Genomic DNA, 12,029 nt, shown 5'->3' with positions numbered 1-12,029 from the left:
CTATGTCCATGAGAGAGAAGGTTGCGCGTTGAGTGTGTTGACACAGAAATTTGGTGATAAACAACGCCCTTGTGCGTATTTTTCATCAACATTAGATCCAGTAGCTAGAGCGTTGCCTAGTTGCTTGAGAGCTACAGCCGCAGCTGCAGCCTCCATTCGACAATCTGCTGGTTTAGTAATGAACAACATGCTAGTAGTTATGGTTCCTCATGCTGTAGATACACTCATGAACCGAACCAAGACGCAGCACCTTACCAGTGCTAGATTATCAGGTTATGAACTGACACTGTTAGCGAGTCATATTCAGATCAAAAGATGCAATGTATTGAATCCAGCAACATTGTTGCCGACTAGCCAAGAGTCGAGTGATTCCGAACCACACGACTGTTGTTTCAAAACTGAGGAAGAAACAAAAGGACGAATTGATCTAAAAGACACTCCGTTATCAGATCCAGATGGAACGTTGTATGTTGATGGGTCTTGCTTCAAATTAGAGAATGGTGATGTGACTGCTGCTTATGCAGTAACGACTTTGAGTATGATTGTGGAGACTGCAAGAGTGAGTCAGAATTCTGCCCAGGCTGCAGAATTGATCGCGCTAACAAGAGCGTGCGTTTTAGCTAAGGGAAAGAGAGTGAATGTGTTCACAGATAGTCAGTACGCGTTCGGCGTGGCCCATAGTTTTGGCCGTTTGTGGAAAGAGAGAGGTTTCATTACGTCCCATGGGACTAAGATTCAACATGGCCAGCTAGTTAATGACTTGTTGGAATCTCTAACCTTGCCGACTGAAGTTGCGATTGTGAAATGCAGTGCTCATAAAGCAATCACGGATGATGTTGGTCGTGGGAATGCTTTTGCCGATGAGACTGCAAAACAGACAGCTAGAAATATGATGAGTAGAATGTATGTTGCAACGTCTGCAAGATGGATTTCTGAGTCTGGAATGTGTGAAGACACAGTGGAAAGCGTGAAAGAAATTCAGAAAGAGGCGACTGAGGAGGAAAAGCTTGCATGGAAAGAGAGCACGGGTAAATTGGACTCGAGTGGGTGTTGGATTGACTTGTCGGAACAACAGCGTTGGATGTTGCCTGATGCGTATGTGCTTGCAGTAGTGACGATGGCACATGGAGCAGCGCACATCAGTTCTAAAGGGATTTGTAAGATGTTGGCTCCAGTTTGGAAGAATGATGGGATTAGTAAGTGCGCAGAGAGAGTGGTGAGGAATTGTATGGTATGCTTGATGCATAATCCTGGCAAGGGAATCCCCACACCTGCAGGTCATTTCGCTCCTCCCTCCTGCCCCTTCGAAGTGATCCAGCTAGACTTCATTCACATGGATCGTTGTAATAATCTGAAATACGTCCTAGTGGTAGTTTGTGCTTTCTCCAGATGGATCGAAGCATACCCGCTAAAGGACAATACTGCCTTATCCACTGCCAAAATTCTTCTTAAAGAATACTTCCCCAGATACGGAATGCCACGGATTGTATGGTCAGATAACGGAAGTGAGTTCGTAGGGAAAGTTATGCAGAGTGTGTGTGCCGGCCTAGGGATTAGACAGAAGTTTCATAGTGCGAATCATCCCCAGTCCGCGGGTTTAGTCGAGGGTTACAATGGCACCCTTAAACTGAAACTTGCTAAGATACAAGCGTCCACGGGTTTGTCCTGGCCAGACGCATTGCCTTTGGCTTTGCTATCAACAAGAGCAACTGTACATTCTAGAGTAGGGCTTAGTCCATATGAAATAGTTTTTGGTCGTCCTGCAAATGTTTGGGGGGTACCTAGACCAAAAGAATTCAAGCAGCTGGAATACCCAATGTTAATTGATTACCTTTTCGACTTGACTGCTAAATTGAGTCTTATTCACCAACAGGTTTTCGATGCATTGCCAAAGCCACCGGAGAGTCCAGGCCATCAGCTGAAACCGGGTGACCAGGTGGTCATTAGAAATTTTGCAAGAACGAAAAATCTTCAGCCCAGATTCATTGGCCCTTTTCAAGTCTTACTAGCAACGAGAACTGCTATTCGTGTGGCCGGAAGGAAGAACTGGATCCATACGACACATGTCAAACGTGTGCCTCTGCCACTTCCTTACGACAACTGGGTAAAGAAAGGAATCGGTGCCTCTGAAACGGAACAAGTCCCCAGGTTCATACCTTTCAGCGATGCAGAACTGATCACGGATTCACCAAATTCTGACTCTCCTCCTGAAACTGCTCTTTTGAACCCTGAACATTTGCCATCTGCAAATGTAAACATTACAACGTCGGCTGAAAATACACTGTTTCCAGATCAGACAGCTCCTGCAAAACTGAGATACAACTTGCGACCTCGCAATATGGACAAATAAAGCAGGAAACTGCCTATTTTCAGATTTGAATTTTCTATACATTGCCTCCAGCCAGGAAGTTTGCTAATACTTTGTATTGTTTCTTTTTGTTTTAAAATTGCCTTGCCGTCTGGGTAGCCGTAGGGTCGTGGCTGTGTGCCTAGTTGAATCTGCGGGGGTCAGACACAAGGTCGATCTTTCTGTTAGTTCTGGGAACTCCCAGGGCTGATAGAGGCATTTTCATCTACGTACACATCATCAGTGGTCGCGAACGGTCGTAGAAGATGGAGCTTCCTGAGCTGCAAAGAAAGAATGTAATTTATGTTCGCAGAAATAGACTGTACCGAATACTCCACAGCAAATGCTTTCTAATGCAATGTGCAGTTACGTTTTTAATCGTTTTGATAACGTTGGTGGGTGGAATCATCTTTGGTGTGCATTTGATTTTCATGCCGGTAACTACAGTACCTCCCCTTGATCCTACTACTTCTACGGTTTCTTCTATGCATTCTTTTCACTCATTTCCTGAACACGAACAAGCTCGACGCTCAGAATTTATTAACAATACATTTGTACAGCTCTTGCATCAACACCAACTGGTAGTTAATACTACAGACTGCTGGGTGTGTGGCTTGATACCTCACACTATGGATAAAGGCATTCCCTATCTAGTCTTGCCTTTTAGCTACAATGGATCATTTCAGGCCTTTCAGACCATTTTTTCATATGCCCTTGAGACCTATCCTCCGCGTCCACCACGGTCCACTAAATACAACTCAGCCAACAAAGCTTTAGTCCAGGGAATTATTGACATGATTAAAGACGTCAATAATACTCCATCTTACCCTAGAGATAAATTACGGGTGTATTTGAGTTGGAACTCTACCGAGTATCGCCTTAGTTTGGGAGAAAGCAAGCGTAAAAGCTCCACTTCAGTTTGGGTCGTGCCTCACCGAGGTCAGGTCTGTTTACAAGGAAATGGGAGAAATCTGAGAGCTCAGCTAGGGAGGAGTGAGTGCGTTGAGACTTACGCATTTCCGTCTAACTCCTCCCCTGCCTTCCTGACTGCTAGGGGTACCTACTTCATCTGTCAGGACAGAGCATATACATGGCTGCCTGCTGACTTTTCAGGTTCATGTTATATTGCTCGATTGTTACCTCCGACATACACTGCTTCTTCAGATTATCACAAGACCAGAGTAGCAAGAGGTGTCTTCAGCAAGGAAGATACCGCTGGTCAGGAAGCTGGAGACTTCTTCAAAGGTTTCCTTCCGTTTTGGGGGCCTATGGCCAATAGTAGAAATCTACGTCAACTAACACGGGTAGTTGAATCTACTATCACAGAAACGGCTGGTGCCCTTAGTAACTTAACAGCTGAGCTTCAGGCGGATCGTCTCATGACGTTGCAGAACTGAATGGTTCTAGACGTAATACTTGCAGATCGAGGTGGGGTATGCAGAATGATCCAATCGAGCTGCTGTGTCTTTATTCCAAATAATTGCTCCAACAGTCTATGAAGCGATCTCTAAGCTACACAAGATTTCCGACTCTATACACGTAGATAAGGGAAACTGGTCCTTCATGGAGTGGTTTTGGACTCTGGTATCAGCGTGGGGATGGAAGGTTCTGATGGTCATTGGTGCCATCCTAGTATTTCTGTTCTCGTGCTGCCTTATTATCCAATGTGGTCCCGCTTTGTGTAGTCTCTGTGCTGCAACCTGTTTCAGAAAACCACCTGCATTTGGAGAAAAGGTACGAGACAAGATGATGGTGCAACAACATGTCACTGACCTAATGAGCATAGAATTAGACTCTGACTCTGACATAGACTGAGTAATTGCCTATGTAAGGGCAAAAGGAGGGTCTGAGGTTCCATGACGATTTTACTCGTGTTTGTAACATTGTCGTAAATACATAATTTTGGTATCAGTGAACCGCAAATGATCCATTTAGTATATCCTGGTGTTTTCGCTATGCTACGAGCAAGAGCACTCCAGTTACAAACACATTTCTGTTCTACCCATGGCATCCATCTTAGAACACGGAAGCCATTTTGTATTCCTTGCCCTCACATAGTCAATGGACACGCAATGACCTCTTTTCAATTAAGGACACGTAGGCTTTAGCCGGCGATTCACCTTGCTAGTGACACGTGCACCTTAGGCCAGCAACGCTGTGGCAGCATGACCCGGCAAGAACTGCCTCCCCAGCCTGAGGCCAGTCCTGCTATACTGGTTCTTGTGTTCGTTGGCCTGATCATGATTAGGCGGCCGAAGCTGGTAACCGTGCCCATTTACGACCCACAAACATCTCTTATCCTGTCTTTCTATCTTCTGCACCTGGCTCTGCTCCTTTCCTTCTGGGCCTTTATTAGGGGGAGGTAACGAAATTTACGATGAGGCGGTCCGGGTCTTGAATGAGAAATTGACATGGGATTATGATGGAATAGTGGGAACCCCTCATTCGTAATGTTTTGACATCAGATACTGTTGACGATTCCTGTGCAACGCCAAATATTTATTGTTTAAGACACGAATGTTTAGAACTGTGGTAACATGTAAAGAATTTGCCCCGAGCAGAATATTTAGTATATAAGGAACAACCCTCTTTGTACAAATTGAACAGGCTCCTAGATACTGCCCATGTGTAGTTTCTGTGACTTCTGTGTCCCTGCAGTAATAAACCTTTGGTCTTTGACGCCACCATCGAGAAGCCCGTGTTTCTGTTTGTTTGTGCACCGAGACAGGTTGAACTCCGGGGTCTTCGGGTGTTGTCCCTGACACCTCTGGACGGAACCAAAAAGTCCAGAACTCCAAAACCCAGAAGACCTACAGATCTGAAGAGACCTATTTGTCTCATGGCTTGGCAGAATTAATATCATTAAATCGAAAAGTCTCCCCAGGATACTTTATACGTCCCAAAACATGATGAACAACCATGCCAATACAGGATCTGAAGAGATTCTGTAGGAAAATAACTGCATTTATATGGGCTGGGAGTAGAGCACAAATCCATTAAAAAATAACTTATCGCTCTCAGGGAGAAAGAAGGTCTTGCCTGTCCCAGCATTATCAGTTACTATCACATGGTTCATACATGTATTATTCTGAAGTGGCGAGCTAAGGAATAAAACATAAAATGGCTGTTCATGGAAAAGGCATTAACTGAGAGATCGACATGGGGCCTGGCCTGGCTTCAGGAAACATAAAGGCCACAAAATGTGTTCTCTTCTGCTAATCTAAAAACAGTGTTAGACATCTAGGGCAGACTAAGAGAGGACACTTCACTAACTTTCTAATGTGTAAAGGTCTATCAGACGTATTTTATACACAAGAAATCATGCACTTTGAACAATGCAAAAGGGAATTGGGCCTCTAAGAAACAGATAGATTATAATACCTTCGGCCTAGGCACTGGATCTTTACCCACCGAACAATGCAGCTGGCAATAAACAGTAAGGCCTGTTCATGACTACAGCGGTCCGATGGACCACCGTAGCCATGGTAGTGGTGCGGGCACCGGCGGTCAGAACGCCCTATTATTAGTTGGGCGGTCGGGCCGCCATGAGACCATTGCTAGTGCCAGGGATCCTACTGCCAGGTGTCCGTGATCCCTGGTGGTCTTAGGCCCGCAATATGCTGTGGGTGCCACTGCTGCATATTACAAGTTTCCTCACCTCCACAGTTTTCATGGCGGTGAGTACACCATGAAAACTGTGGTGGTGAGTACACTAAGGGGGCTATACAGGCCCCTGGTGCGTCACGGCCATGAGACCCCGTCTGCATGCACGTCCAGTTCGATCGACCAACAACGCCCTCTCCGCCGTCCCCCGCATCCGAAGAGCCACCACAGGAGGAAGGTCCTTCTCCTACCTGGCCGCCAAGACATGGAACTCCCTCCCCACCCACCTTCGCCTCACCCAGGACCACGTCTCCTTCAGGAAGCAGCTCAAGACCTGGCTGTTCGAGAAGTAGCGGACCCCCACCCCCCCCCCCAAGCGCCTTGAGACCCGCTGGGTGAGTAGCGCGCTATATAAATGCCTTGATTGATTGATTGATTGAGTTCCTGCACAGCATGGACTTGAAAGCACCCCGCTTAGGACCGCAAAAGCACCGCCCGCCTGACCAGGAGAGAACAACTAGTCTGACAGGCAGTATCAGTACGACTTTGGCGGTGTGGCAGTGGGGCGCTGGAGTAGCGGCTCACTGCCCACCATCAAAGTCGTAATCAGGCCCATAGTCCCACTTGAGATGTTTATGAGGACGCAGTTAGAATGAGGGCATGATGGCAGGCCTGTATAAAAATTGATTAGGCCACAAAATAATACCCAAAGGAGATAACAACCACCCTGGGAGGTAATACTACAAAGGGAGAATTCATTTAAAAACCTTTCTGAAGTATCAAAAAGCCATAATTTCTATGGATACTGCACATCATGTTCTCTTTCACTGGCATATGACCCAAGATAAAATTGGCTGGATCTACCCAGGGGCAGACGATCAATACTGTAGATGTGCCATTGACCTTGGGTCACTGCTACATATATGCTGGGAATGTCAAAAAATCAGTAGCTTTTGGGAAAATGTTTTTAGCCATGTGAAGGAGATGTTCGGGAGCAAATACTGGAATGCCTGGGACAGATATTGTTGGTGATTTGTGGAGAAACTGCCAGCCCCTCCAGCATCACAATGTTCTACTCTCAAAAGTGACCAGCGCTGCTAATGTGCTAGTAGTACTAAAATGAAAAAAAATACTGAACCTTCTACAATAATCAAATGGTTCTATCGCCTATGGCAAATTTCATCTTTTGAAAAACTAACTGCAACCTTAAGCAGGACGAGAATATGTTTGACAGCAGTTGAAAAACATTGATTCTTTATTTAAGACGAACTTAACGATTACATTATGCTCCCGTAAGTTTAAGGGTGCTCAAAAAGTTTGAATACTAATCTTATAAAACCAGATCACATTACCCCAAATGTTGATCTCCAAAGCAGAGTTCTTTCCCGTATTCATATCTTGAATTAACAATGGACCCTGCAATCAGACCCCAGATACTAAACAGAAATATGGCCATTGTTCTTTAGACCTTGGTAATAGGTATTGACAGAAAGGTCTAGGCAGAGGTGTCATCACAAATAAAATACACCCCAAGATCTTTAAATTGTGTGCTGAACTGTAAACCTAACTGATTGTAGGAAACCTTTATCTAAAAGTATCTCAGTATAACGAAAAAAACAACAGTTGTTTTGCCTCGTTCTGTATCAGGAACGATCAACAATAATAACTCTACAAATATTGCTTTCTTTGCATTCATCTTTTTTGGTTTTGAGCTCTATTGAAACGTCATTCTCCGTAGGGCCCCTTTAAGCTCTACTTCTAACCTAAAAAAAGATGGCTCTGTTCAACTCCAAACAGAAATATGTATCTAACCTTCTTTCCACCAGCCAAACAAATATGGATGGGTTGACATATTCACACGAGGATAATGTGATTTAAAGTACATTCTGTGTGTTGTCGTCCTTCCACTATTTATGGACTGTGGTATACCCTTTAATCAAATACTGTAAAAGTTTTATAAAAAAAACGACAATGAAGAAAAGGAGAAATTCCTAAAGAATTCTAGAAGTCTAAAATGTAAGTATAAAAAGGCATATTTGCTCTGTATAATATATGTGCAGGCTGTTTTCCACTGCCATTAAAAAATACAAATATGAATAAATACTCCCTGCGAGAATCGTTTTCAATATTTAATTAATTGCAAAGTTCCTTTAAGTTTTATGTTAGTTTTGGCAAACCTAATTACATTTTTAAAACTAATTGTGAGCAACATTATAACAAGTAGATATATAGTGAAGTTAAATTTTGTGTTATTTGGGTACAGAAATTTCGAGATTTTAGGGAGCGGTATTATTTCACATTATTTTGTAAAAAACAGGGAATCACCGTATGTTACATACTGGAGTTAAATTAATGCAGAAGAGACCACAAAAAGTGCTGTGCACAGTATTGAGAAAAAGACAGATATCTCCACCGACAACATTTAAAAAAATACAAATCAATAAAACGTAGGGGGTCATAAAATACAGATTGATCGATGAATGTACTGTTTACAAACAGCATTTTTGAGGCACGGGGTTTTATTCTGCAAACAGGTTAAGAATCAAACGATTCAGAAGAAACATTCTAGAGACTTTTTAATCTTCCACTTACTTTATACAAGGAATCAGTGGTACTAGGTAGGGTTTGGACGATATGGTGCTACTCTTTGACAAAGTGAAATGTTTTAGTGTTTTTTTTAAACAATGGGAGATTTCCTAATTTCGTTTTTACATATTTTAGATACATGAATTCATCAGGCGATTTCGAACATTGAGAGATCACTTGAATACAGCTGGCAGAGTTTCAAGAAAACAGAAGTATTCTTGAGTTCTTACTGCTGATTCTGTATGTTTTGCTAGATTATTGAAAACGAACATAACTTGAAAAATATATTTACACATTTTGAAGAAACACTGCTATACTCTGTACAACCGGAATTTAATCCAATTGACTTCAAAATTAGTTTGGATGATTTCTTACTTTTCTAATCACTCATATTGGAAGAAAGGTGTTCCGGTCTCCAAACACTCAAACATAACGCATTACTGGCATTTTATTATCTGACAGTGGCAAATATTAGAAAAATAAAGTTTGATTTATTTAATTATCTAATGCGGTTTATTGAAGAGGCACTTCGGAGGAAGATATCCTTAACCTCAAACTGACGTGTCCCACAAGAATGAAGATGTATTGCGTAATCTGTCAAATAAATCGAAGTTTAAAGCAAAATGAGTATGTGTCCATATTTACATAAAATTGCTACAATTAATGGTATACATTCGGCGAAACAACGAATTAATAAAGTGATTTCAGAGAGCACTGGATAGAAGTAGAACATACCGTAGTCTGGAGGAAAAGGCAGCGAGGGTGGTGGGTGAAGGTGGCCAAGAATGGGATTCGGGGCCCTTCGGCCACCGCGTCCCGGCTCCTCCGGGCCCGTGTTCAGCGGCAGGTCGCAGCAGTCCGCGGGGTGACTGGGTGCCCCCTGTGCGGGGCCGCAGGGGCTCTGCAGCACCCTGGAGGGCGCCCGCTCGACCGGCGCCTCGTGCCTGGCCATGCCCAGGCCGCAGGCGCTGAGCGGGATAGGCCTCAGTACTTGCGCGGCGGCAGGGCGAGGCTGCGCGGAGTCGGACTGCGCGACGGACGGTCCCGGCTGCCCTCCGGCTTCGATGGGCCCACTACCGGGGCACGGATGCAGGCCCGAAGGCGGTGGCGGACTGCCTTCATCCGGGTCCCCAGACTGTTGTAACTGCTTCTTGAGAGCCTTCTGGGCGGCCATGATCTTCTGGCGCTCGCTGATCAGGCTGCACTTGTCGCAGCGGCATTGCTTCCAGCCGCAGCGGCCCGCGTGGCCCTTCACGGGCACCACGTAGCCGTGGTTCCGACATCTTGAACACTTGGGGGTCCTCGCGGCCAGTGCCCGCTCGTCTCCAGGAGACGCGACAACCGCGGGGCTCCTGGGCTCCGCGCGCTCCATACTTGGGCCTACACGGGACTCCAAAGGGGGCGGGAAGATGCCGGGCACCAGCCTCCGCGCCCCCTCCTCTGCCGTCCCACGCGCTACTAATGTAGCAAAATGTCCCGGGCCTGCATGCACCTGCAAGCACAGAAATACTCGCTTTCTGCTCATCTGTAAAAAAAAAAAAAGTTCTGTGCTCGGGATTGCATCGGGTTTGGCGCAGATTTGAAATTCTAGATTACTGTGTCAGAGTTTGCTTGTTCGGTGAGATACACTGCTAATATTTTATAATGCAACAAATATTTAGGATCATGATGTAAATAAACCGTCGTTTAAAAAAATCTTTATTTTACAGAAAGCCATGGCGTAATCAACGCGCCTGGCTACTCGGCATTTGTGCCCTAGTGCCTGGGAGCCTAACCAACGTTACGCCGAACAGATGAACAGACATAAGAAATGTAAGTGATCCATTTATGTTTTACAGTATAATAACGTAGCCGTCGTGTACACGCTTGCAACATACAATGTCTAAATATTCAAGCTAAAAAATGTATTTCCGCATGTAACAATTGTGCCCACCAGAATAGGAACCTACGGGAGCCCATTATTTGGGGTTTAAAGAGTGGCAGAGTAAAAGTGGGTGGAATCATGAAGTGTCAGAGAATGACAGTCAATTTATTACATTTAGTTAAAAAAATCTGCTGCAAAGAAATTGACAACTGGACATATGTAACAGTAAATCTGTGCTAGATTACTTGATTGGTCACAAAGAGGCTGCATTTTAAAATATCTCACAGGGTAAGATATCTGCTGCAGAAATCATTGTGTGCCCAGCAATTCTGAGAAGATTAAAATAGCGGCAAAATAACTCTAGTGGTTTAACACAGTTATGTCATCACAGTTTTGAATCATAAAGTAGCATAGGCAGTTAATGTAGATTTTCCTAATAGTTTATGAAGGAACTTCTTAATTTTATCAAAGACATGGAGGCGAGTAGTATGCGTTCTAATCTTGCTTTAACTGAATAGCAGCAGTCAAGATAAAACAAACAAGAAAACATAATGTAAGTGCTGTCCAAAAGCATGGCATACCCATCTCTATAATATCTAACTTGACTACGAACAGTCCTCTTTTCTTGTGCGAGAGGTCAAAGATAAACATTAAATAATAATAACCAACACAATAGAAAAAGTTAAAGAGTAGGTAAACACATCTCGACGAAAGTCCATAAGGGTAGGTTTCCTCAGCAGAAACAGAAATGGACAATCTAAAATATTTTGGTAAGACCAGAGGCTCCTATTGTGCTTATTTTAAAGCATACTAATTACTACAGAAGAAGCAGTTATGAACAGGTTTATGGAAGGAGTAAGAGACATTTTGGAGGGAAGGGTGGGTCTAGGACATTCTAACTTGATCGTGGCTCTGGATTGTTTATCCAACTTAAAATAGCCTATAAGGAATATATTTGCTCACATGATCCACTGGGAGCCATTCTGTGGAATTAGGGTGGTGAATTAAACTTGGGTCAAACATAGGGGAGTCTTCAGTGTCAAAAACTGTAATGCCAGTAAAGGGCTCTAGAGAAGAAAATAAAAGCTTGGCTTTTCTGGGAGAAGGACCTGGAGGGAATCAGTATTCCCAGTATCAATCTTGTCATGGTCAGAACCCATGTCCCCCATGTTGTCGTCTGTGTCAGTAATGTGGGAAATTAGAATAGGAGATGACACCAACCTGATATTTTTTGTTTTCACTTTACATTTAGAAGCTGTTAAATTAACATTATTATTATTTATATTGTTTTTATTCCCTTCCTTGGAAGGAGGCCTGGGCTCTAATGAATGTGAGGGTGCCTCACTGTCCACCAGCACAATATTAACTTTTAACATCAGTTTATTAAAAGATGGCATTGGATAACCCATCACCTTGTGCTTTCTGCTTTCTCCTGGAGAATGTGCCAAAATTGTCTTAGACTTAAGTTTCTAACCAAATTCTTGTTGTTTTTGGTCACTTTATCCATTGAGGCTGCACCAGCCCGTTCCACAGAAGAATGTATGAAGTCTGTCAAAATTTCATTAATAATGCCGTGTTCTTCCTCTTCATGATGTAAAAGAAGAGAGATATTTATTTCCATGACCAAAA

General features: G+C 43.7%; 1 protein-coding gene and 1 long non-coding RNA gene across 3 annotated transcripts in view; one reads left to right on the top strand and one right to left on the bottom strand.

The window, feature by feature from the left end:
- The window catches only part of DMRTB1 (DMRT like family B with proline rich C-terminal 1), a 575,348-nt gene extending 565,379 nt beyond the window's left edge, over positions 1–9,969 (bottom strand). The window contains exon 1 of one of the 2 annotated variants that reach the window (XM_078670475.1): positions 9,272–9,969. In XM_078670475.1, coding sequence (XP_078526601.1) covers positions 9,272–9,908 — 637 coding nt within the window. In that variant the 5' untranslated portion in view covers positions 9,909–9,969. The remainder of the gene's footprint in view (positions 1–9,271) is intronic. The other variant, XM_078670486.1, reaches the window with a different exon arrangement.
- Positions 1–12,029, top strand: part of LOC144799220 (uncharacterized) — a 323,273-nt gene that overhangs the window by 181,844 nt on the left and 129,400 nt on the right. The window contains exon 3 of the long non-coding RNA XR_013603778.1: positions 10,246–10,348. This is a non-coding gene — a long non-coding RNA (uncharacterized LOC144799220). The remainder of the gene's footprint in view (positions 1–10,245; positions 10,349–12,029) is intronic.

The sequence above is a fragment of the Lissotriton helveticus genome, chromosome 1_2 (assembly GCF_964261635.1).
Source record: "Lissotriton helveticus chromosome 1_2, aLisHel1.1, whole genome shotgun sequence".
NCBI classification, from domain to species: Eukaryota; Metazoa; Chordata; class Amphibia; order Caudata; family Salamandridae; genus Lissotriton; species Lissotriton helveticus.
Note: the sequence above shows the minus strand (reverse complement) of the source record. Positions and strands in the feature narration are given on the sequence as shown.